Consider the following 25,687-nt stretch of genomic DNA (forward strand, 5'->3'; position numbering starts at 1 on the left):
GGGTGGTGTAAGCAACTAAGCCACTGCAAATTTCCAGACTAGGATTTATGATAGTAACCCTATTGTGTTCAGGACCATACAGCAATAAAGCAAGTTCTTTTCCTTAGGCCTACAATTGTAGATTGGTTCTCATTCTTGAGCACAGGTGAGAAATTATGGTTTTTACAGCTAGTAGTGATCTACACCAACCAACAAGCTTCCAGCACAACTAGCATCAAGAAACTCTGCTTACACAGTTCAGCATAATTTATTGCTACAGTAACTGGAGTTCAAGTATGAAAACAAATTCATAATTTAACTTAGCCCATAGCTGATTGAGTTTATGGGCTAGGTGTTGTTAAAACAAGTACCAGGGACAGCGTTCCACAGTTCAAGGTGGTCTTCTGTGAAACTTGGAACTGCTGGAAGCCCCAGTGCCGGGACAACAGCACTGAGACACACTGAATGATGGGTAAATGTGGGATTTGAAAGGAGGGTGTGCAAAATGTATTTCTGGGGAGGAGTGTGAAGGAAGGCAGCAAATTATCTGCCTTGGATTTTTTAAAAGGTTATTTCTTACCCTCAAGGAATCCTGTTTGCACGACTCCTTTTTTGGTCCTATCACAGACATCAACAGGGGGGGCGGGGCGTGCTCATAGTAAAGCATCAGAAAGAACCACTTTCTTTCCTTTTGCGGGAGAGCTGTCCAGTTCTTGGCCACACAAGGTCCTTCTCCCTCCCTTCCTGAGTAAATCAAGTTTCTTTGGTCACTTTCAGCTATGCTGCCTTTTGCCCACTGTCAAGGGTAACAGAGATCAGCTTCCCTTGCCTCACAACACCTGCAGCGTGATTCTCCCACAGTGGCTGGGGATTTCAGCCACGGAGGAAAATCCAGAGTCCATTAGGGTTGAGCGGCTTGGGTTAGGGGGCAAGTCTGAGCAGACACTGTTTAGGCCCTGGGGTTGGGCTGGAGTCCTGCAGAATTCCGGACTAGCCCGCAAGAGAATCACAGCTTCTGGCCCATTAAAAGCCACTGCCAATAGGGCAGACATGGAGAGAGTTCGCTGAGAGGTAGTTCTTTTGTCAGGAGGCTGCCTCCTGTGCTGGCAGCGGCACCACTTCTGCTAGCCACAGCAGGTCCAGCTGTGCCGCGTGCAACTGCTTCTGGTGGATGCGGCGCAGACGGAAGAGGTAGAGTCCAATTGCAAGCATCACCACAAGAATGCACACAAAGAAAAGATAGTGGTTATAAACAAAGGAGAGGCGGAGCCAAGGGCTGCGAGGTTGGTGGATGCTCTCCTGGCGGAGATCCCTGAAAAGCAAAGAAAAATCAGTCTGAAGTTAAAATGTGAAGCTGCGCTAAGCTTGAATCTCTTGCAACTAGCAGACAAAGAAGCATTCCAGATACTGCAGTAAGTATGATTCCCAAATACCTGGCTTTTCTCAGGCCTATGCCCTACAGACCATTTGTAAATAGATGAGAGGTGTCAAAAACATAGGTTTAGTTTTTTAACATTTATACACCATGTTTCCTACTGATAAAGGATCAACTTCCTTTTCATGCAGGCTCTGTGCTTCATTGAGAGTGCATTTGATGTCTCTCCCTTAGGTACCTCTTAAAACATACCAGGTCTCTGCATGTGTCTGCTTTCTCCTTTTCTGTTTTTTCAGAAAAGCACTGCTGGCAGATCAGTTGCTTTCTCAAGTTTAAAAAATGAAACTTCAGACTTTAAACACAGAGTACTGAACTCTTCCATGTTTCAAGCTCAATTCTATGCATGCTTATTGAGAGTAAGCCCTCCTCATCTTGAACTCTGTGAGGCTTACTCCCAAGTTCGCATATTAAGATGACTGAACACTCTAATTAGGGCTAGAAAACCAGCATTTTACTCCTAGTCAAATGCCATGGTCCAGTTCTTTACTGAAGACCTTGTTTGAAACACTGATTCTGAAGTAACCAAAAGAACTCTACCACTCTTAAGATGAGAAAACATGCAGTGGGCAGCAATTTAGGTTACCTGAGTGGCAGAAAGCGAGTTTTATAGAGAATGGCTCCCAGTGTCCATTGTACCTCACGATCATACACCAACTGGGCTGTGCGCAGACCAGAATAATCCTTGGGGAAATGAAAGCCTTCATGAAGGACTTGGTGCATCCATGCTGATTTGAAGCACTGGTACCTGCAAGCAGAGCATAGAGACTCCATCACAAATACGCTGGACTGAGGCTCATCAGTTGAGAAGACTGCTGGGAGGCAATCTTACCCCCACCCCTTCACCGTCCATGGAGGAAGAGTTAAGGACCAAGCACATTCTCTGTGAAAGGGAAGAATGGATTCTTACTTGACACGGTGCAGATCTGCATGTGCTGAGTATAGGTGGTCTCGGAACCTCTGGGTCAGTAAGGACCAGCTCAGGCTGCAATAATCCTGGAAGGAGGCAAAAGACATGAGTGGGCACAGAAACAACACCCCCTATCCTGGCAAAGTGATCACATACTTTAGAGTCACCTGGGCAGCACGTGTGAACGTGGGCATGTGGTACAGTCCTCCCAGGCGCAGCACATCTTCGGTGCAGTAGTAGAATTCAGAGAACCCATAGAATTCGCTGTTAACAAAGTCAATGGGTGCCTGATAGGTGTTGCGCAGAGAGACCGTGGTTCTGTTGTCTCCCGCCAGCAGGAGGCGCACTTGCTTCGCACACGACTGCCAGTCCCCCTGGCCCTTGATGTGCAGGGTCTGGCCGCCATGCTCCACAACATCCTCCAGTCCCACAGGCAGGCAGGGGTCCAAGACGGGCACACCAGCATTTGCGCCAAGCTGCTCACCCTGTAACCTGCAACAACAGCCTAAGCTTCAGGGTTGGGAAAACACAGACATCCCCAGCGGCAAGTTATGATCGGTGAGTTCTTCCGTGCCACCCCGAAACAGGCTAGAGGTATGCATGTGGACCATCAAAAACTTCTCCCATTGATCTCATCACTCAGGGAGCCTGCCTCCTACAAATAAACACACACCCTCTCCCAGGATGCCACACCTTGAACTTCTGGGGGCAGTGGAATCCAGAGCTGCCTTTAGCCAGACCTTTTGAAACCTGGCAGCATGAGGACATCACCTGTTGCGGGCGGTGGTCTGATTCAGCACCAGCTCTTCATAGCGCTGTCGGGCATAGTTGCCCCCAAAGCCCAGGAAGGTGCTGACGTAGACTCGGTACACATGCTTTGTGTGTTGCATGTCACAGCCAAGGTTGAAATCAGCAAGCAGGCTCTTGGCAGCTTCCTCCTGTCGGTAGCAGAGGGGAGGGTGGCAGGGGGGAGGGAGAGAGGGAGTAAGAAACAGTGCCCAACCTGGACCATAGCACATATTTCCTTCCCAAGCTACACACCTCCTGCGGGGAAGAGAAGGACGTGGAAGTCGGCACCTCATAGGCGATTTGCAGAGAGGCACCTCCCATGTCAAGGATCCCAACGGTCCTCTTTCGCACCAGGGTTTCTTCCTGGCCAGCCAGGGTCACAGAAATCACTGCATCTTCCTCTACAATCCCAGAGGGAGGGAGAGAAAGAGAAAGAGAAAGAGAGAGTTTCCAAAGCAATGGAAAATGGAGGTGGAAGATGGCACATCCCCATACCTCTTGGGCTGAACACTAGAAATGTCTAGGGTTTGAGGGGGCAGAAGTTAGGGAAGAAGTGGGGATCAGCTCTAGACTCTCTTGCTCACCTTCACTCCTGCTAAACTGCAGAATGGGAAGGGGCCTTAGGTCAGGTCATGAGGGAAAGCCAAATCTCCATTCCTGCTGGGAATCGAGCAAACTGTGCTGGAGATTCCCTCCCTCAAGAGGGAACTGAGCCAAAAGAGAAAACTTCTACCCACCCATTCAACTCCACTGTCCCTTTCCCGCAGTCTCACCTTCTTCGTGGTCAAATCTTCCCAATACAAAGTTGATGCCTATCCAAGAATAGACTCCTGGGAAATTGGGGGAGGGGAAAGAAAGAGAATCAAGAGCAGTGTTGGGTTCCTTGAAGGTACAGGACTTTGTGTGATGCTTGAGTAGCACCCTGTGAAGTTTGAGGGGAGGGAACAACCCCAAGGGACAGGCACCGCCAGCAGCAAGTTAAGCTGGTGTAACAGCTAGCTAAACCCCCAGATCCTGTGCAGTGCTGGCTCACTACCTACCTTCCCCCCCTCTCCCTTCATCCTTTGCCAAACTCCCTAAGAAGGAGTGAGCGAGCCTTTCTGGCCCAACACCTACCTTCTTGCTTCCCAGAGATCACTTCTGCCTGAGATTCTGAGAAGAGGAAATCAAATTCCAAGGGCACATCCCTCACCAGGTCTGCCAGGATGGCCGTCTGCTGCCTGCGAAGATCCACAAGCAGACAAACTGAGCAGCTGCCATTTCTTTGTACTGAAATATAATGAGCCCCCCTCTCCACTGCTGAATGGCCAAGATGTCTAACTCCACCTCATTTCAAAACTCCACCTCATTTCAAAAACCTGTCCTTTTGTCCCCCTGTGCAAGTCACCCTTCTCACTTGGTCTCTTTCCAGCCATGAATCTGCAAACACACAACTTCATAAGCAAGACTTAATTTTCAGCTCCACTTTGGGTGGAGATGACCCATTGCTCACTATCAAGTTAGGGAACCCTGTGTGGGAATGTTGTGGATAATAGGAGAGGATATATTGATTAAATATTATCCTTCCTCACTCACGTTAGTGAGGTAGTATCAATCTCCATCGTTCAGCACTGAGGTCCAGCGCCGAGGGCCTTCTGGTGGTTCCCTCACTGTAAGAAGTGAGGTTACAGGGAACCAGGAAGAGGGCCTTCTCAGTAGTGGTGCCCGCCCTGTGGAACACCTTGACATCTGAAGGCAGCCCTGTTTAGGGAAGTTTTAAATGTTTGAAGTTTTATTCTGTTTTTAATGTTCTGTTGAAAGCCACCCAGAGTGGGTGGGGAAACCCAGCCAGATGGGCGGGTAGAAATAATAAATTATTAATTATTATTATTATTATTATTATTATTATTATTATTATTATTATTACTATTACTACTAGTAACAGAGCACATTCCCTTGCACATTGCTGGAAGCTAGTTGATGGATTTGTTAGAATCATTTGAATTGAGCAATTCAGTCTGGCTTGTCCAGATTGGATTGTTCCTGGTAAATTTCCCCTTTAGTTCCCTCTTAAAAACAATGACATGACAGTTACAGTTGTAGAGAAAAGAAGTCTGAGCTAGGCCTCAGACTTTCTACCTTGTGGTTTCCATCCTCTGTAAGGATGAGCCATGTGCTGCTGGCTAAGAGCCAGCAGAGGAGTCGCAAAAGAGCAGCAAAAGAGGAAGATGGCTGTGTGACTGGCCCTTTTATAGGGTCTGCTAGGGTCACACCCATCTACCTGGTCACACACAGGGGGAGGATGCTCCAGAGCAGGTATGACAGGAAATCCTCCCTGTCTGGAGCAACATTCCCCTGTGTGTCCACTCTTGGAAACAGGAAATGCTGTATTTGACTGCTACAGTGAAGATACACCCCACACCCTGTCCCGTTCCACTTCAGGATGCAAAGTCCACCTGTATCTCCAAGAGATACTTCCTGCTCCCCAGTCCCAAGCCTACTCTGCTCAGGTCTTGGAAAAATATAGCTCACTCACCAGTCAGGCAGCAGTCTCATTCCTGCAGTACACAAAATGTAGAGGGGAGTCTCCTTGTGCTTGGTACTGGGCACATAGGCAGCAGCAAAGCTGAGCAGCGGCCTGATGTAGTCACTAGCTTTGTCTGGAGTGGCTGCCAGAGTAGAGATCCCTGTACAATGAAAAGGGAATATTCCCTCAGCTGCCATCTCTACAGAACAACTCTGCCCACCTCCAGGTGCTTGGTGCTTGTGGGTTCACAGCCACCAACAAAAAAAGGCATTTGGAAATCTCCAAACCTGGCTTGATCTTCTTGACAACAGGCTGGCCGTTACGGTCTCGCATCTGCCGGATGTCCAGCAGGTCGTGCGGATTCCCATTGTGTGGTGGCCAAAAGTATACAAAGACCCGGGACCCGCTGCTCCCGCAATCAATAACCACCCCGTAATTGAGAGATGGGTTATTTGTGTCCGTTGCCTCCAAGGTATGAAACCGTTCCAGGTACCTGCAAGGGGAATGAGGAAGATTTGGAGTTAAGAGACAGAGACCAGACCAAACAGTCTTCACACCCCTAAAAGAAAAAGAAAAAGGCAGATCCAGCATTCCATAGAACGCCTGCTCTGGTTTTTCAGAGGCTGTCTATTATTGCACAACAGCAATAATAGGAATTACAGGAACACAAAATGCCTATATCACTTCTCCATAAATGCTTCAAGCGATGCTGACCCAGCATGTGCATCCAGTCCCTGCGGAGGCTCTCGTTCCCCCTTCTAGAAACCAGAGGAAAGTTATTGGATTAGGCACTGGCTTCAGCTCCCCAGGAACCAGAGAACTGAAGCAGATATCCCAACCCACCCACTTTGTGCCATTTCATCGGGGCAATCAGAAAACAGGACTGGGAGACCACAGCATGTCCAGCCATTAAGAAGAAAGCTAACCAAATTAGTGGGTTTTGCAGATCCATTAGACAGAGAATTCATGCCACCTTAGTTCTTATTGATCCTGCTCCCCTTTCTTGTGCTGAAGGAAATTCTGGCTCAGTCAGCACAGCCTCTGCTGCTTCCCCCACCCAGCAGCAGCAGCAGTGGAACAAAGTAAGGGTTGAATAAGGCCATCCCACAGCCAACTGCCATAGGGCCAAATGTTCCAACATCCTGACTTTTGCAGAAGAGGGCATGGATTCCCTGGGCACTCAGCTAGAGCAGCAGCTCTCACAAATGCCAGGCACCATCCCAAGTATTCTAGTTGGATTTCCCCATGGACACAGGAGCCAAGAGATGTACAAATACATTTGCATTTTATCTAAGAGGGAGGAGAAGCCAGACCTATCACAGACAGAAGGTCAGGTCACAAAAGTTACGGCATAAGCTACTATATCAGTCTTTGTTTACATCTGTTAATCAGCATTCACGGAAGGAGGAAAGGGCGAAGGAAAAGGAGAAGCAGGAAGACCCAAGGCCTGCCATGTGGTAGGACTACCATGGCTGAGGCAGTGCCAGGCCCTCTAAACTGTGTCAGGTGGGACAAGAAGTTGATCAGAGTCTGAGTTCCAGAGGAGCCATTGAATGTCACATTATTTGAGTACAGTAATTGGTAGTCTGTCCCAACAAGAAAATTCTGTCCAATCCACATCACATCGAAAAAATAAAAGCCATGCAGCTAAATGCATCTTGTAGGATCAGCTCTGCTCTTGAAGGAAGAGGCACAAGCATTGGTCCCAGGTCCAGCAATGAACCTGCTGAAGGTAAGCTGGTGTGCATCTGATGAATGGCTGGGGTAACCCAGCCAGATGAGCAGGGCATTATTATTTATTATTATTGCCAGGATGGGCTCACCTTGGATTCCTATATATGCCACCTTGAGTTCCACAATGAAAGAAAAGCAGGATATACATTCGATAATTAATAAATATAATTACTGCAGGATGTAATGCAAATAAATGCTGGATGTTAACTGGATATTATGCAAACAAAAGCTGCAGCAGAAATGCCCTTTTAAAATTAAAGGCAAGTTGCTACCTGCCATAAGGGAAGCAGAGAGAATGTATACAATGTGAATGTATAGTTTAGAGGAAATGTGAATTTAAAAGTAATTACCAATCTCTCCTTTGGTCTGAAAATGACTTGTTTAAGGTGGTTGTCAAATACAAATAGCTGGCTTTTGCCAAAACATTTACCCTACCTTTATCTTAATGGCCCATTTTAAAGTGATAACATCAACAAGTCTAGACTTGTCAATCTTATAAAGAACCGCAGCTGGAGAGACCCTCTTTAGCATATCAAATAAAATTCTGGCTTCAGAGGAAGTACTGTCATTTTCCAGCAGACCATGAGACGTCTGGTTCAGATTGGGGGATCCTAACTTAGAATCTTAAAACTATCCCTTTATTTCTTAAGATGCAACTGGGGGACAGGCAGTATTGCCAATAGAAAATCAAAAGCTTTCATCTTGACTTAAAGAACTGCTCTTTGTCATCTTATGGACAGAAATGTAAATAATTACTTCCTAGTTTAGTAATTTTTAATTCTTAGTAATCTGCCAAGCATATTTAACACCAACGAAGAACCAGTTAGTAATGTTAAGAAGTTTTGTTGTTGTTGTTTTTTACCTTTTGTTTTCTTTATGAGTTGCTTGTTGTCTTTTATGCTTTCCTATCTCTCTGGTGTTATATTTACTGACAACTTCCTTTCTTTAGGAACAGCAGACTGGTGTTAATACTTCAAGTCACACATCTAGTCATTTTGAAATTGTACTCATCTTAAGAGGAGTGGGTATAGGGAAAAGTGAGGTGTCTGAAGTGGGAAGCCTCTTCTCCACATGGCAGTTCCTTGTGCGATTTAGAAGTCTGCTAAATCAGGACTTCACACACAGAGAGAGAAAGAGAGAGAGAGAGAGAGAAAGCTCTGAACTTCGTAGAGATGATGCTGTGGAGAGGGTTTTGCAGCACAGTTCTCCAGCTTCTCCTCACATTTTTGCTTACATGTGAAGCCTGAATACCCAAACAGGGACTGTGTAAAAGAAGGTGGGCAAACCAGCTCAAGCAACTGCTTCTATGCCAGATACCTCACACTTTCCAATTGCAGAACACCAACTGGCAGCAGAATTGCCAGTCCCCTGTGCAAACGTACTGAAGAGCATTATATGTGTGGGTTGGGAATCATTTAAGGGCAAAATTTGGGACTTCCCAGCAGTTAAACCTTGGGTTCTTATGTTGACACGCTGACAGTCCTTCGTTCCCAACATTTCACTAAATGAAGAGCGCCAACAGAAGCCCTGTGAAAGCACCGCTCAGCAGGACTAGCGCAGCATCTTCCTCCTCCCCCTCCAGCTTAAAAGGGCTTCAGCCTTTGTTGGTGGGAAAATGCCAGCTGAACTCAGTCCATGTGGCTTCTTCCTATCACTCCCATTTTGCTATTGGATGGGAACTGTGAAATATGCCCTGCCATTTCCTTTGTGGTTTTTTCCATCAAGCATCTCCTTTTCTACTGCTATATTTGTGTTACACAAAAAAATGCAGAACGATATGCCCAATTTTGTAATCCAAGACCGGGATCGTAGAAGAACAGAGGGGAAAGGAGGGGGATAGTAGGACTTTGTGTGCCATAGAAACTGCCACCTTGTTTGGTGCCACTAACTCCCCCCTTCCCCATAGTTTCCCCAGGAAACCAGATTCTACATTATGCTTAGCATGTATAGCAAGGGTGAGGAACCTGTCCCCCCCCCCCACCAGGTGGTGTTAGGACTCCCAACTCCTGTTAGTAACAGTGACCATTGTCAATTGTCAGGAACAATGAGCCTTGTAGTCCAACATCTAGAGCAGGGGTAGCTACCCTTGGCTCTCCATCTGTTGATAAACTTCAGTTCCCATCATCCCCAACTATTGGTCATGTTGGCCAGGGATGATGGGATTTGGGACTCCAAAAACACCTAGAGGGAACCCCAAAGTACAGAATAATCTTAGCTTTGATTAAAAGGCACACAGTACTTTCTAACCCTAAAGACACCTTTATGCCCTTTAGGGTTGGTTTCATTTCATGCATAAACTAATTTGTCTTGCTGGACAATTGCTTCCTTAAACCCATTTCATTTCCTGTGGCTCTCCTCTATTTTAGAGCAGGAAAAAAATAATTATATCTGGCTTTATCTCACAAAGATGTGCAAAAATGATATTTTGTGCTGCTGTACCTTACTTTAGAACATAGTTTTTCAGAAGTCTGTTGGCTGCCCTAGCTGTCTCAGAGCAGTACTGTGCTGTATTCTTAACTAATCTCTCTATGCGTTTTGTAGGGTACAAAGTGGCCTTTATGCCTAAATGAACAAGCCATTTCAGAAGCAATTAATTTAGAATGCTTTGCTAAAGCTTAGCTAACTTGGAAAGGCAAGCAATGGAAGTCGACTGACTCCTTTGAAAGCATCTTTTTGCCTTATCTTAGCATACTTCATGCCAGTGCCGTCACATTCACCCACCTTTCAGACTGCCAGTCCCGAGAACTAGTTTTCCAACGCCATAGATTTGTGATTCCCACAAGTAGCAAAATACTGGCTGCAAGTAAGAGGCCCAGCAGGCCCAGCCGCTGACGGAGACAAAGGCTCACTGAAGGCACTGTGAAGTGCCAAGATGCTGGACACAGGCAGGAAAAACTGATCCTGGAAGAGGGGAAAAATCAGATTAAACAGTTGTTAAACGTCTAGCAAAGCCTCATCGGTCAGCCACAGGTCCTTGCCAACAAGAAATCCAAGTGCTGAAGCTTCCAACATACACAGCTAAACCAGCATAGCCTACAGCTGGAAGTTTGGTACAGGAGGATCCTTCTTCCAAAGCAGCTGGGAATGTAACAAGGAGCAGACGGGACCCATGTGAGTACTGAGTACTGCAGTCTTAAAACAATATTTAGCGGCATTGGCAACCTTGCATCTAAACAAGCCAATTGAGTCAGCTAGCAATAGCTTGCAATTAATCACCGACAACACAAGCCTATGCATGTTCATTCAGAAGTACATCCTGCTACATTCATTGGGCTTACTCCCCGGGATTGCAGCCATAATCATTAACACAGCTTTGTGGAAAGGCACACATGACGTGCATTGTACATTTTCAATCTTTCCTAACTTGCAGGTGGGCCTCTGCTATGTTCTTCGTTCCCACTTCCCCTTTCCCAACCATGCATTTGGGACTTGAATAATAATGGGGTTAAAGTGCTGGGAAACAATCACAGATACTCTGCAGACTTGGAAACACTCGGGCTGCCCTTCTACCCTGCACCGATTAGCACCAAGCTGTGATCTTTGAACTTAAGTGGCTGCTAGCCAGGTTGGCTGTAACAGCAGAGCTTTTTAAGACATACTAGCCTCACAGAGGGAGCAAGGGAAGAGGCTGACAGCGTCATTGTAACTTGGGTCACCAGGGGCAGGGGAGCAGAAGAGAAGGGTAGATAACGCTGTGTGTATCCCAATCTCTGAGCGGCAAGAGAAGATCGTGCCATGAGCACAAATCAAAAGGCAACGCCAAAGTTTTCAGGAAGAACAGCAAAGCAGTTCTAAATGCAAAACCCCGTCCCAAAGCCATGCCGATCAACAAGCAATCTCGAACCCAGATCAGTGCTGGGATATATCTCATTTTCAGGTCAATAGATCTTTGTAGGATTCTTCACTTTCTTTGTTGATCTCCCCCTGCGCTTGTGGGTCAGAGGTCTCAAACTCCAGCCCCCAAGGCTCCCACAGCGCACCTGCTCTTCCAGTGGCATCAAGGTCGCCACCGCCCTGCCTAGCAGCCGGGAAGCGACCCACGCCCACGGGGTACGACGAGGCAGAGGAAGCCGACAATGCCGGAAAGAAGACGGCGCGGGTAATCCGGAGGGGGACCTGCGATCCCATCGCCTCACCTGGCCATGTGCTCGCCCACAGTCTGTCAGCTTCCAGTGCGGGTCCCGGGAGGAAGTAGCATCTCTTTCGGTCCCTCCAAGTTGCGGGATGATCCTGGACCCTGAAAAAAAGGAAGAGACGGAGTGGTTAAACCAGGGACCAGCGCCGACGACCTTCCCGCCTCTACCCCCTGAAAGGGCCACAAAATTGGTCCGTTAATTAATGCTCCGCATTTCATCCCATGCTGAGAGCAGCTTCACAGAGAGAGAGACGCGCCTCTGGCCGCAGAGGAGGCTCCTCCGCCCGGCAGTGCCGCGGTTCCCTTTCCACACAGGCGGTTCTCCCCGCTTCCCCGGGGAGCCGACTTACCGCTTCCTTCTCCCCGCGCTCGCCGTCCGGCGCCACGACTTCGTCGGCCCTTTGCTCCAGCCACGTCCCCAGGGCGACCGGGCTGGGGGGCAGCCAATGGCAGAGCCCGTGTAAGGTTGACGCAACGGAACCGAGTCGGCCTGGGCTCCGCCTCCCGCGGCGGGCAGCCAACCAGCTGCGCTTTCCGAAGGGCACGCCGCGCTTCCCAGGACGGGACCCGATACTCTCCTCAAGTGTCATTCAGTAATTTCCAACACGTCACAAGCTCTGGGCCAACCCGGCGAGGGTCATTCGGGCGGGTTTTCGTTACGTCATGCGTACATTGCCCAATTCGTAGGCCCAAGGGTAGCTTTTCAACGTAGACCTTGTCTTCGCCGGGACGCGCAGGCGCCCTGTTGCCCATTCGCAGCTCCCAGTCAACCCTCACACTGCATGTTTGGTCCACCAATGTACAGGCATATTCTTCCCACGGCAACGTCATCACTGAAAGCAAGCCAACCAACATCCACAAACAAACCCCACGCACCATAGAAAACTGCGCAGCCTTATTACAAGCCTGTCACTTTGAACGGCAGGCATCGTAGCCAATAATTTTCTCCTTTTCCTCACGTATCTCGAATAAAGCGGAAAAGTAGCCAATCGGGTGAGGAACGAACGAAAGGTCAAAGAGGTATTGCCCAATATCCTCTCTGGATGGGCGGGAGACAGGACGGACGTTAGCCAATGGAAGCGAGCGTGAGTCGCAGCCTACCAATGGACATTGGCTCGGGGCGGCGCGAAAACCGTCGGCGGCCAATGAGTGACATCCATGGGCGGGGCGGACAGAGCGGGAGCCGCAGGACCGAGTGTGCAGCCCGCAACGGACTCGACGGCGGTGCCATGGAGCTCGGGGCGGGCGGCGCGGCAGGGCCCGGGCAGCGCGGTGGGGCAGAGCCGGGCCGCCAGCTCCTCCTGCTGCTGGGCGGGGGCGACGGTGGAGGGGCGGGTTGGGCGTGGCCGGCGGGGGGTGGCGGGGCGGGAGGGACTGGCACGGACACGGAGGCCGGCCCGGAGCCGGACTACGAGGCCCTCCCGCGGGGCTCCGCCGCCTCCACCCACATGCTCGCAGGGGCTGTGGCGGGGGTGCTGGAGCACAGCCTCATGTACCCGGTGGACTGTGTCAAGGTGAGCACGGGCGCCGAGCTGCTCTCGCGCCTCCGGGAGCAGGGCGGGTGCTGGCGGGGGGGCGGGAAGCTGAGACGAGACGAGACGAGGGAGTTCATGGGCAGGACCTGAGAGCGGTTAACCGGCACACGATCTTCATTAGTGTTGCACTTTAATCCGCATCACCGGACGGTCCGACACGATCCAAATTTAGCAAAAAGGGAAAAAAACCCCAGAGTTGACAGGCGAAGGAGGTGTCCCCCGATGAATGCGATGGAGCTAACGACTTCGGGGAGGGATGGATCAAACACGTTCTCGGCTCTTTTGCTGGCTAATGGCAGAAGTGCCAACGAACGATCACTTGACAGGAGAGTTATGTGTTGCCGCCACTAGTTGACAAGAAGCAAGATCGGTTTCCTTGATCACGTTTCAGGCCTTCACTTTTGCCGCCAAAGCGACCGACCTGGTTCCAGAAATATTTGGTCTCGGTCATGGGGTTGGGAGGAAGGGGTAAGGTGGTGGTGGGGGGTTTGTACACACGGGAGAGTCCTGGCAGACGGGAAGCTCCCCCCCCCCCCATCTGCAGACACCTGCGAGCACTCATTTGTGTGCAGCCATCAAATGCAGCTGAATGGCTGTGAAAGGAAGGAGTGTCCTGGGTTGGGAGAGCTGGGTGTGGAGCGCTTACTAGGCTAAGTCCCTTGGCATATCTAACCTGCTCCCCTCCCTGCGCTGGCAGACAAGGATGCAGAGCCTGCAACCGGAACCTGCTGCTCGCTACCGGAATGTGCTGGAGGCCCTGTGGCGGATCGTGCGGACTGAAGGGATCTGGCGACCCATGCGTGGATTGAACATCACAGCCACAGGGGCAGGCCCTGCTCATGCCTTGTATTTCGCCTGCTACGAAAAGTTGAAAAAGACACTTACCGACATTATCCATGCTGGGGGCAATAGTCATGTGGCCAACGGTATTGTCCCTTCTTGACTCCTTGCCCCACCCTGAGGGTCCCTATGTTCCCAGCTAGGACTGTTAGTGAAATGAAGAACTGGATGCCTGGTTCTTTCTTACTGCTCTTATATTGCTAACTTCTGAATCCTGTTTACTATTGACATTCTTCCCTGATGCTGTGTTCTGCTTTACTCCAAACATTATCTAACCATGATCATTAGGAATGTAGGATTTGCCATTGACTTTTGAAAGGAATTTGTGAATAAGAAGGGATTTTGGGAATATGGGGCAGATAGCTGCAGTTTCCACCAGAGCAGACAGAAACTTTTTTTTATTGTGAAGATAGTTTGAAATATGATAGAAGAATGGGTGTGTTGCTGTTTGTATTTCATTTTGACTTTATATAGTGCTCTTCCTTTGAAGCAGCTGTCCCAGATGTGTCCATGTTTGTATCTGCTCTTACATTTGTCCTTTTAGCACCCTCATTTTTGAGTGGGGAGAACCCCAAGCTTGCTGTAACGTGTTGTAGAGTCTGGTCTGCTTACGTTTACTTTTTCACACTAGCATGCTTCTGAGGCTCCTTCATCTCTGATAGTCTGGACAGATAATAGGAAGACCCAATTAGCTGGAGATCCTAGAATTTTGGAACTAACTCGTCTCACTCTGAAGCTTGTTGGATGTGTTAGCAGGACGACGGCAGAATCCTAAATAGCTGCAAGAATCCTAAATAGCTGCAAGACGGTCTTAGCTCTTCTCTGCTCTAGGAATGAAAGATGATAGATAATTTACAGTGCAATCCTAACCATGTTTACTCAGAAGTAAGTCCTAATTAATTCAGTGGACTTACTCCCAGGTAAGTGGAGTTAGGATTGCAGTCTTAGTCTTCTGATTCCCCCCCCCCCCCCAATGTGGGTCAAGATTAATATGATAAATATTGCCTGCACTGGAGCCTTGAATATTTCTGATATTCCCTTTCTGAAAACTGATGCTAATTTCTCAATGGACTTTCATTCTGTCTTGGGGAGGGGGGTGTCCCTATTTGCTCGCATACACTTCTCCGGTGGCACATTCTGAAACCTCCTTAGGTCTTCTTCCCACTTTTCACATGTAATAGTCCTTGTTTTGCAGGCGCAGCAGGCTGTGTGGCAACATTGCTTCATGATGCAGCCATGAACCCAGCAGAAGGTAATGTTGCTTCCCAGCAGTCCTGCAACTTTCATGCAGCTTGTGCTGCTCCCTTCTTGTCACCAGGGGGTGCTTTCATGTTGCTTGTGATACAGTTCAGACATGCAGCCTTACCTGCTACAAGGGTTCTTTGGATGCAGCGGGTGGGTGGTGGACAAGACTTTGGCTGAAGCAAAGAATGTATTTGTGTGTCTGCCCTTGCTCTTGGTGTTGATAAATGACATAAAAACAATATTGCAACTTGTTTTTCATATTTGTGTTCCCTACATTGCGTAGGCAAAATCAGATCACATTTCAGTAACCCCCGTTTTTTACTTGGTGTCTCACAATTCCAGAATTGGGGCATTACTGTTTTTTCATGAGTTGTAGAGTTCTGCAGGATTTGCTGGGTGGGTAGATAGATCACACTGAGGCAAGTTTAAGGGATGCAGGGGCCCCTGAATCTATTCAAGTGTTTACATAGAATGCACACTGTTCAGATCACTGCACTTACTTATTTATTTTTTCTTTGCTCCTCCCTACCCTTCTCTCGTCTCCATGGCTGGGCTGCTGCTGTCATCTTGTGATCAGTGGTAAAGCAGAGAATGCAGATGTACAACTCTCCATACCAGCGAGCAACAGACTGTGTACGTGCTGTATGGTGCAATGAAGGGGCAGGAGCTTTCTACCGAAGCTACACCACTCAGCTGACTATGAACATCCCCTTCCAGGCCATCCACTTCATGGCATATGAATCTTTGCAGGAACACCTCAATCCTCACAGACAGTACAACCCTAGTTCCCATATGGTGGCAGGGGCCTGTGCAGGAGCCATTGCTGCTGCTGCCACCACCCCATTGGACGTTTGCAAGACACTGCTGAATACCCAGGAGGCCCTGGCACTGAATACCAACATCAGTGGGCACATTACAGGCATGGCTCATGCATTCAGGACGGTGTACCGCGTGGGTGGGCTGACTGCCTATTTTCGAGGGGTACAAGCACGTGTCATTTACCAGATGCCCTCCACAGCCATTGCCTGGTCTGTGTATGAGTTCTTCAAATACTTCCTTACCAAGCGAAAGGAGGAGCGATTGGCCGGGAAGTGAAATGTGACTCCACCCGCTGGATTGGCTGGTGCCAGACTCAGATGACAAGCAAGCCTTTGGAATAACGATGCCGCCTCTTGCCTGCTGCTGCATTTTGCACAGCCCATCATCCTTCTCCCAAATGGATAGTACACAATGAGCAGCAGCTTGGCCTGCCCTTTTCTAGCCTGTCACCTAACAAGCATCTCCCTTGCCCAAAAAGTTGTATTCCCTTAAAAGAGGTGGAGACTACCATGAGCTACCGTGAGCACATTGGAACTTGGGGTGATGACCTGCATACCCTGCATGGGTTGCTGTTACAACTACGTGGTGATGGAGGCAGGGGAAGTGTTAGCTGAGCTGTTGTCTAGTAGCACACACACAAACCTCATGCTCTCTGGGAAGGCTTTGATTGTTGTGGCCCTTGGCACCTCCAATAAAGTCTGCTTTATCGTCACAGCCCTTGTTTGCTCTTATTCTCCTTACCTCTTGTTCTCTTTTTAACAGCTCTATAGGGCTTTGTTACAGGTAAGTTGGACCAACCTATAGCAGGGTGGTCTAAATTGTTTCCTCTTGTGGTAGGTGGGAGAGTAGAAGTGAGATTAGTATCATATAATGCCACATCTTGTATGACCAATATTGATCCATGAAGAACCAGCTTTCTATTGTCATTAAACAGTATTTGGAGAGCATTTATGTTCCTACAGGATACCAGCACCAGGCAACTGACAGCTTTAGGTGATTCTTGTTCCTCCCATACATATTTCAGCGGTATTCTTACCTACTAACATAGCTCAAACACACATTCTTATAGTAGCAGGGGGAAAGATGCAGTGTCTGCCTCAGTCAGGTGTTCTTTCAACTGGCTTGCAGTGTCCTCCAGTAATATATATACTGTGGTGGAAAATACACAGGTGCATGTGTGCACATATGTAAAAAAAAAATAGTTCTTGTTCCTATTATCCTCTATCACAACAGAGTAGCAATATGAAAGAGCAGAGCCAGGCTGTAGTTTGAGAACAGGCAGACAGGTGATATTGGGGAACACCATTTATCCATCTGCAGTTATAAAGCATTCTCTGCTTGCCTTGTCCTATGATGCTGGCCCCTCCATGTTGCAGGAACTCCAAAAGTACGCACTTAGGTTCCAGGTAACTTTTAACTTGGAATGGCCAACAAAAATGACTGTGTTAATGGGCTTCATCTTACTTCTTAGGGGGGAAGTGTGACAATCTTTCCTCCTACTCTTGATCCCAAGATTTGGAATGTGCCATTTAGGAAGAGGAAGAATACACAAATGAGGTGAATATAAACCTCTGACTGAGCCAGTGTCTTACTGAGCAGCCTGTCTGCTTCCTAAGTGTGCCCTTTGCCTTTTGCAGCAAGGAAAGTGAAACCTCAAAACAATACATCTGTCTTCAGTGGCTTATGATGGATATAGCCAAATTTTAGATTTCCTAATGCATACTTTCTGTTGCATTAGGATTATGTGAGGGATGGAGAGAGAACTGATGTTTTAGAGCTTTGAAGTTCAACCAAAAGGGCAAATAGATCTTATGTTCAAAATGACTGTTAATACATGGGTTTGCTAGCTGTGCTTCTTGCTGACTTGATCTGTCTTGGAAGGGTAGACTTTGACAGGGAATTCTTGTCTTCCTGGGAAAGAAAAGTTGACAAGGTGGCTCACCTGTTGCGGCAATGCAGAGGAGAGCCTGGTGCTCCCTGACTGGCATTTCCCCTCAATCTTTGTGGTGGTGTAAACATTAATTTTGAGAAAGTTTTCTCTGTGGCCCAGTTCACATGTAATTCAAACCATGAATAAACAAGAATGCATAAGCATGCCAGGTACAGGTGGGAAATCCTGCTGCCACACTCCTGAAACAAAGCCATGGTTTGGCTTAGTGTTCTATCCAAGCCTGGCCTTGTGGCTTGTCTTCTGCAAGCAAACCACAATTGGTAAGCCAAGAACAACCCCTAGTTGCAGCTTGTGCATTGTCAGGAGCAAGACAAACCACGAACCTCAGTATGGACATAATGCTAAGTCAAGCCATGGCTTAGATCTGGGTAGCAGGGCAACAGGAAAAACACAGAGTACCTGCACACTAGTGGAATTCCTGGCATGTGGCTTTTGCTAATTCTTTCAGGAAAACTATGGATGTGGCTTGGAACTTGTACATAACTTCCAAGTTATCAATCCCTCTTCCCGCAGTAGTGACTTAACAGGCATAAACAGAGGAGCCAACTCTCTCCCCTCACCCCCAGTTAATGGGCATTGTCATTCAAATGGTGTGTGTGCACCATGTCATGTGATCGATTATGGGGGTGGCTTACATGCCCCCCTAGTATTTTATTCAAGTTGGCACCCCTGGGCAGAAGTTGGGCTGGGCTCCCCCCCCCCTTTTCCTGGGACTAAGGTAAATGGTGGGGAGGACTGTACCTGCTTAATTACTGACAGGCTGCTGCAAAAGACAGAAGAGCAGTGCCAGTTAAAAGCTCCAGGTTCAGTCCTCAACATCTCTAGATACATTTGAGGATGTCCCCTACCCAAAACTCCAGAGAGCAGCTGCAAGTCAGAGCAGTTCAAGACAGACAACATCTGGAGTGCAAACCGGTATGATGTGTTCTGAGGATGACAGCGAGGCCCAGAGGGCTGCATTTGCCCCGGGGGGGGGGGGGCTGAGATTCCCTACCCTGCCTTGAAACAGGAGAATCAACAAGGCAAAAGAAATGAGCTGAATAGGATCTGTTATCTGGATCATATTCTATTATAATTAGTGCAGCCTTATTTCCCTTCCATTCTATTCCAGGTTTATGTATTATTAATAAATACAGTAGTAAACTTTTGTCTCACTTTCTGATTTCCTTCAACACCTCTTCTGGTCTTTTCCCTTCAGGGATAAACCTTCATTCCCTCTGTCCCCTTCCTCAAAATTTTATGTCCCCACACCAGGCTATGTTGGCTTGAGGCTGATGGGAGTTGAGAGTCATGTCCAACAACGTAAACCTTAACCTGATCTTTTATTCCACTTCCTTCCCTCCCACCCCCCTTTTTATGAAGATTACCCACTCTGGGATCCCAAAGCTAATTCTCCCCTGGTCTCCTCGCTGGCCCAAATAGGACTAATTTAGCCAGCTAGCCCTGGTGATCATCTAATGTTTATTGGATGGATTTCCCCCTAAATTGATTTTGAATTTTGAATTTATTGTTATTCACGTTTTGTACTGTATTTTATGCTGTTTCATTGCATCAATTGTTTTAAATTTTGTTGTTAGTCGCCCTGAGCCCGGTTTTCTGAACCGGGAAGGGCGGGGTATAAATAAAATTTTATTTAACAACGTCTTTAGGGAGTAGAATCATAGAATCATAGAGTAGCGTTGGAAGGGATCCCGAGTGTCATCTAGTCCAACGCCTTGCAATGCAAGAATCTCACCCACAGCTGTTCCTGGGTTGGCTGGAACCACCAACTTCTGGTTAATAGCCAGATGCACTGATCAATTGCATCAAAGAGGTTTAAAATCTGGTCAAAGGGATGTGTGTGATTTGCCAACTGCCTCACAGCACACTCAGACTGTGATTCAGGCTTATGGGAGTGGCAACTGCCTCTTTTTCCATCACCCCAACGTCCTCAGGATCGCCAAGACCTAAAGAAAGGAGGCAAAGCGACTCCTATAGTGATCCCACCACCAACTGAGTGATAAACAGATCCCCTAAAAGTTTTCCCTCTGGTGGGCAGCAAATGCAATCTCTTTTTACCCATTGGACTTTTCACCTCAGGATCCCTTCCAACTGCGTGATTATATGGCTCCCCCCGCCCCGCCCAGCCCCCTCATTCCTTCGGTTAATATTGTGGGCAGTATTAAGCAAACTGCTGGTACGGTATCCGGGAGGTCTATTCGGGTGCGCCCCCTCGTGGTTTCTTCCTTGTTCACCAAAATTACTTTACTTTTTTAATTCTGTCTCCCATGCCAACTAATTCAGCGGCGGGCGGCTGGTGGTGCCCATCTGCAACAGGCAGGGAAGAAAGCAGGAAGCCCAGACAGTAGACAGAACAAAAAAACCTATAGTTTTGTTCTCATCAGGCAGTGCTACGCTCTGGACCGGTTGCAAATGTGGAGGCAGCGCCCCATTGACCCTTAATGGAGCCTCCTCCTCTGGCTAACCTGACACCTTCGGCGCTAGGCTCTTGTTCCAGACCATTTTAACCGCCAAGGGCTCACCTCCGGAGGCTGCCGTTCGTTCGCGGTCCGCGCCGGGGCTACAGTCCGCAGGGTCTCTTGCGGGGCGAGGCGCCCCAGCTCGCGCAGGTTCGAAGCAGCTCCCCTTTGCGCAGCAGTTGCGTCCGGCTATTCTAAGCAGTAAGAAACCTCTTCGTGTGCATAGGAGCCAACTCCTAGGGGCCGAGGGGGTCTTCGCCCCCCCCCTAAAATATTTGAGGAGGCTCCCTCCCCCAATGAATGGGCATTGTCATTTAAATGTGTGCGTGCACCGCATCATGTGATCGGTTATGCGGGGCGAGGCTTACTCTCCCCCCACCCCAATACTTTATTCAACTTGGCACCCCTGTTCACGTGGGAAAAGACAATCCTGCTTTGAAGCAAGGAATGGGCGGACACACACGCCCCACGTGCCTTGCCCGTCCCAGTGAACAGGGTCCCCAGCACAGGCAGACCGAGGGGAGGTCCTCGGCGGTGCCTTTGGCGAAGGCTACCCCATCTATCTCGAGGGCATCCCGGAGGGGCGGGGCCAAAGCACAACTGACGGCGAGGCGTCTTTCAAGCATGTGCAGAGTACCTTTTCCTAACCACTAAGTAAGCCAGGCACATTTCTTCGCGTCAGGCCTGAGTCACACAGCAGCGCTTTTCCTTTACTGGGGGGGGGGGGATATACACTCTCTGTCTGCTTCTGCCCCGCTTCCCCACCTTCCTCGACCCCGACTCAGGGCGGGGGCGGATCCGACATTGAACTGCGCCTCCTAATCCCCTGCTCGCCCCCCGGGATAAAAAAGGGGAACAAAACCGCAGCTCCCCCGCCCTCCCGGGCGCAGCGGGGGAGGCAGCGCGGGCCGTCAATCTCGCCCTTTGTCCGGGGCCCCCCTCGTCCCGCCTTTTGTCCCCCAATCCAATAAGCGCCGCTTCTCGGCCCCTTCCAGGCGCTTCCTTTCAGAGCCGGCCCGGCCGCCACAATGGGCCTCTCCGCGCCGCGCGCTGCCCCATTCAGCCCCTTGGCACCCTCTCCTCGCCCGGGACAAGGGGATTACAGCGGCCGGCTGGCCACCTATTAAAGGCCGGAGGGAAGGAGGCACCTCCGGCCGCCGGCAGGTACCCGGCCGCGCAGCCCGCCGTCTCGCGGCGCCTCCACAGCGGCATCCAAAGGATAGGAGAGCCGAGGCCACGGAGGCGCCTGAGGCCTGGCGCCGCAAGGAGGCGGAGGGGGGACATTGGGCGGCCCTTCCAACGCCCGTTGACGGGCCTACCTTCTCCCTTCAGGAACCGGGAGCCTGCGGGCTACGGAGGTTGCAGGACTCCAACTCCCATCGTGCTCGGAGTTGATGGGAGTTGTAGTCCAGGCGCGTCTGCAGAGCCGCACGCTCCGCAGCCCTCGCGGCCTTCGAGCTACTTGAGGCAGCTCAGGGTCCTGACAGGGCGGGTTTCCTTTGGGCTTGCCTGCCCTCCGGAGGAACTGACTCCGGATTAAGCTAGTCCGGATTACACCTCCCACTTTTCGTGCCTCCGGGTTGCTGGAGGCGGCATGAATCTACCTTGGCTGGTGGGTTAGGAGGAATAACTGTCCCACAGTTAGAAGCTGCATGGATCTGAGGTGGACTCTGTTGCACCGCAGGGGGAAACGGGTGGCGTCGAAGGAAGAGAGGAGGAAGGAGGGAGAAGCTTCAGAGACAGCCGTCTATGATGGCAAAGCGTCTCTGCGGCTTCGACTTTTCCTGCAACACTTGCGCATTTTAGGTGCGCAGCGTTGTTTGTTTAGAGCCTGCGCAACAGGAGAGGAGCTCTACCTGGAAGGGACGCTTATGCCAGAGGAGGAACCCAGACCTCGCACACGCGCTCGCTCGACGGTCTCTCCCGCCCCGCCAGCGCGAAGCCTGCGATGGATATTGCACCTGGTTTATTGGATCCTTTAACTTCCTTGCAGCGGTGGCTACATCGATACACTTTTAAGATACAACAACAACAACAAAAAGGGGTGGCCCGGCGGCCTCTACCCCGGCTTTGGCTTTGTACAAGCGAAGCTGCTTTCTGGCAGAGCCTGGCCTCCCCCCGTTCCCGTCCCTGCTCGGCCTTGGCGCGGAGTCTCCAGCCGCGCCCCTTTCCCCAGGAGAGCTTTGGCTGCGGGCAGCTCCGCCGGGAGTGAGGGAAGAGAGTCCAAGCGGGAAGAGTGTCCAGCAGAGCCAGTGCCGCCGCGTGCAGACGTGGCGATCGAGGCCGTTTAGCACCGTGGCAAGGTGCTGAGGGTGGAGGATGGAGCCGCGCCCTGTGCTAGCGCGGCGCATCTTCTTGCGTGGTCGGGTCTCCCGCCGCTTCTCCGGCTGCCCGCCTGCCTCGCCGGGCCCCAGCCAGCGACCGGGGACTGGGCTCGTGGATCTGAACCGCGCTCGCTGCTCGATCTCTCCGTCGGCCGGGGCTACCAAGCTCGGATGCCCTGACTACAGGAAGGCCCCGCGGGACCCTGGTGCAGGGGCTGCGCGCCGCCCGCGAAGCCGCCCATGTTCATGTAGGGCCCCGCAGGCGGCGGCACCGACGGGCCCCCGCTGTTGGCCGCCGGGTAGCTGCAGCCGTAGCCGGCCCCGTAAGCAGCCGCGGGGGAACCGCCGTAGGCGTAGTTGGGGAAGCCATTATAAGGATAGGCGGCGGCGGCGGCGTTGTAGGGCGCGCTGTAGGCCTGCGAGCCGCCAAGGCAGGGCTTGCCGTCCCTCACCAGCACGGGCACGGCCACCCTGCGCGGCGGAGGCGGAGGCTGCTGCGACGGCGGAGGCATCCCCGCGGTCGGGCCGCCCAGGTCCAGGGCCTTGTCCTGCCGCTGCCGCTTGCACTTGTAGCGTCGGTTCTGGAACCAGATCTTCACCTGCGTGGACGTGAGCTTGAGGCTGCTGGCCAGCAACTCGCGCTCGGGGGCCGACAGGTAGCGCTGCTGCTGGAAGCGCCGCTCCAGCTCGAAGACCTGCGCTTGCGAGAAGAGCACCCGAGGCTTCCTCCGGCCGCGCGCCTTGGGCCGCTCCGACGATTCCTCTGTGGGCTCCTTCCCTGCAGAAGACGGGGAACAACAGAGAGAGACGCTCCAGTCAAGAACCGGGGAGCTGCGGGCTGCGGTCGCTCGCGATACAAGGCACCGGTACAACATATTGACACACACACACCTTGTCACCTTGCAGAAGCCTCTCATTTACGCATTTCTCAAGACAGATTAATACATTATTTAAAGGGAGAGGAGAGAACACGCTGCGCGGGCACCTGGAAGGGCCGACATCTGTTTTCGTTTTCTTTTTTAATGCACCGAATGCCAGGTCACAGCATAATTCCGTCGGTGTCTTACAGGGCACTCCTAGGCAGGTTAACCCAGAAGCAAGTCCCGCTCTGTTCAATGAGGCTTACGCCCAGTTTAAGGGTGCGTATTACCGCAGTCTTAAAGGGCATAAAGACACAGTTGTTGCTGCTGCTGCAACAACAACCCCAAAACTCTTCTCCCCCAAAATAAACCTGCAGCAGAAAAACGCGCCGGCAATTCTATAGGCGGAGCAGATTAGAAACACGGTTTGCAAAGTATTATTAGTAGTAATAGTATTAATATTATTATTATATTATATATTATTATTATTATTATTATATAGAAAGTTGAGTCTTCCGCAACGGAATATGGCCGCTGCTTCCCGGCCTTGCAAACGAAGGAGCCAGCGCCGCCTGGCATTCTGCAGGAGCTCAGCCAACTCGAGAAAAACTTGAGGGAGCGAAGTGTGTGTGTTTCCCCCTGTGCCACCAGGACTGCTTTCGGCAGCCGGAAGGAAGCAAGGACTTGGGAAATGGATTTATGCCCACTTAGGAAGCAGACGGCAGTCTTTATGCTCCCCAAAATCCCGCAATGCGAACACGATCTCCTCCCTTCCAGGGAGGGAGGCCGGCCAAGCCAGGCCCGTTACTGACACAGCGCAAGCAAGAGCTTTGCTTGCCGCGCCTCGGACAAAACCTTGGCGCGAAGGACCCTCAACCAGATCCCCTCGCGCTTTGACCGTCCCTAGCCCCACTCCGCTCCACCTCACCCCGGGTGCTTTCCTAGAGGGGGCTTGGAGCCAGCGGCACCATCATTCCACCAAGGCGGCTCTCCTTGCCGCCAGACCACCAAGGCTGCGAGGCTGGGCCTCAGAGCGTTTCCTTGCCTCTGTTTTGGGAGGTGGATGGCTCGGCGTGGCCAAACGCGTCGTCCCCTTTCTGCCTAGGTCTCCAGCTGAACCGAGCACGCTTTCTTGTAAGTCAGGTCCACAGGACCTGCTCTCAAGTAAGGGCCATTAGGATGCACTCGGAGCCTAATCACGTTTACTCGGAAGTAAGTCCTTCAAAGTTCCAAGGGACTTGTCCTCTTATTCTTTGTGAGTTGGATCTACAAATATTTTGCAGCGGAGGGAAGAGGCGTCCGCCTAAGCGACTTGGGTTTGGAGGTGCCCAAGCAGTTCTGAGCAGCGCTGAACCGTTGCCGACGTGCTCCTAGAGACGCGGATGTCGCGTGTCCCACTTTCAGCATCCCATCTGGCTGGAGAAACGGTGATTCCAAACCACACACGCGCAACCACGCTGCGATCCAGAAGGGGGAACGTTCGGAATTAGTTATCCTGGCAATGTGAAAGGCTGGGAATCGCTCCGCGTTCCGAGAGGGACTTGGGCGCCCGCCTGGCCCTACGATTCCCAAATAAAGCCTCCCTCTTGGGGTCCTGATCCCGCTCTCGCTGGTACTCACCGGCTCCGGAATCCAGCGCCGGTTCTCCCTCTCCCGCCAGCGCCTTGGGCTCGCAGGTGCCCCGCAGCACCGCCTGCACGTAGCTCCCCGGAGAAAGCCCCCCATCCGCGGCGCTCTTCCCCGTCGCCGCCATGGAGCTGAGGAAGGGCAGCTTCTCGTCGTCTTCGTCGTCGTCCTCCCCGTCGGAGAAGCTGCGGCACCCCAGCAGGCAGGAGGCGGCGGCGGCGGCGACGGGGAAGGGCGGCTCGAGGGAGCCCCCGAGACTCTGCTGCTCCAGTTTCAGAATATCCTTGACCGAGAAGGGGGTGGAGGTGGCGGGGCTGGGGAGCATCATTGGGAGGGGGGGACGGGTGCGTGGGAAAGAGGGGAGCGAGCCGGCTTGGGTGCAGGAGCGCCGCGCCCTGCCAGCCAAGCCCGGCTAAGGGGCGTCCATGCGAAGGGAAGGCTGCCGCTCCGCCTTTGCAGTCGCAGCCTCTGCGCCGACCAGCTGCAGCCTCTGGACTCGGAGCCGCCTCTGCGGCCAGGGCGGGCGCGTCACGGCGAGGAGGG

General features: G+C 51.0%; 3 protein-coding genes across 5 annotated transcripts; 1 reads left to right on the plus strand and 2 right to left on the minus strand.

Moving 5' to 3' along the window:
- Positions 1-228: 228 nt before the first annotated feature.
- Positions 229-12,538, minus strand: ENTPD7 (ectonucleoside triphosphate diphosphohydrolase 7). Of its 3 annotated transcripts, none has more exons than XM_083443834.1 (13): positions 11,836-12,538; positions 11,487-11,587; positions 10,072-10,251; positions 5,904-6,109; positions 5,626-5,776; positions 4,227-4,330; positions 3,884-3,940; positions 3,363-3,511; positions 3,093-3,259; positions 2,489-2,813; positions 2,322-2,407; positions 1,998-2,159; positions 229-1,291 (listed from the first exon to the last, which is right to left on the minus strand). In XM_083443834.1, the coding sequence occupies exons 2-13, from the start codon at positions 11,492-11,494 to the stop codon at positions 1,063-1,065; spliced, it is 1,824 nt and encodes a 607-aa protein (XP_083299960.1). In that variant the 5' UTR covers positions 11,495-11,587; positions 11,836-12,538; the 3' UTR covers positions 229-1,062. The 3 variants fall into 3 exon arrangements, with proteins under 3 accessions (XP_083299960.1, XP_083299961.1, XP_083299962.1); XM_083443835.1 differs by lacking the exon at positions 11,836-12,538 and adding an exon at positions 11,743-11,787; XM_083443836.1 differs by lacking the exons at positions 10,072-10,251; positions 11,487-11,587; positions 11,836-12,538 and adding an exon at positions 8,213-8,463.
- A 35-nt stretch (positions 12,539-12,573) lies between these two features.
- On the plus strand, positions 12,574-16,636 carry SLC25A28 (solute carrier family 25 member 28). Its single transcript, XM_083443864.1, has 4 exons — positions 12,574-12,999; positions 13,718-13,946; positions 15,056-15,112; positions 15,683-16,636. The coding sequence occupies exons 1-4, from the start codon at positions 12,589-12,591 to the stop codon at positions 16,198-16,200; spliced, it is 1,215 nt and encodes a 404-aa protein (XP_083299990.1). The 5' UTR covers positions 12,574-12,588; the 3' UTR covers positions 16,201-16,636.
- Positions 16,637-22,636: 6,000 nt separating this feature from the next.
- NKX2-3 (NK2 homeobox 3) lies at positions 22,637-25,627 on the minus strand. The gene is made up of 2 exons (XM_083441240.1): positions 25,139-25,627; positions 22,637-23,436 (listed from the first exon to the last, which is right to left on the minus strand). The coding sequence occupies exons 1-2, from the start codon at positions 25,470-25,472 to the stop codon at positions 22,817-22,819; spliced, it is 954 nt and encodes a 317-aa protein (XP_083297366.1). The 5' UTR covers positions 25,473-25,627; the 3' UTR covers positions 22,637-22,816.
- Positions 25,628-25,687: the final 60 nt, after the last annotated feature.

Source organism: Podarcis tiliguerta (genome assembly GCF_965153285.1).
Source record: "Podarcis tiliguerta genome assembly, chromosome: 5".
Taxonomy (NCBI): domain Eukaryota; kingdom Metazoa; phylum Chordata; class Lepidosauria; order Squamata; family Lacertidae; genus Podarcis; species Podarcis tiliguerta.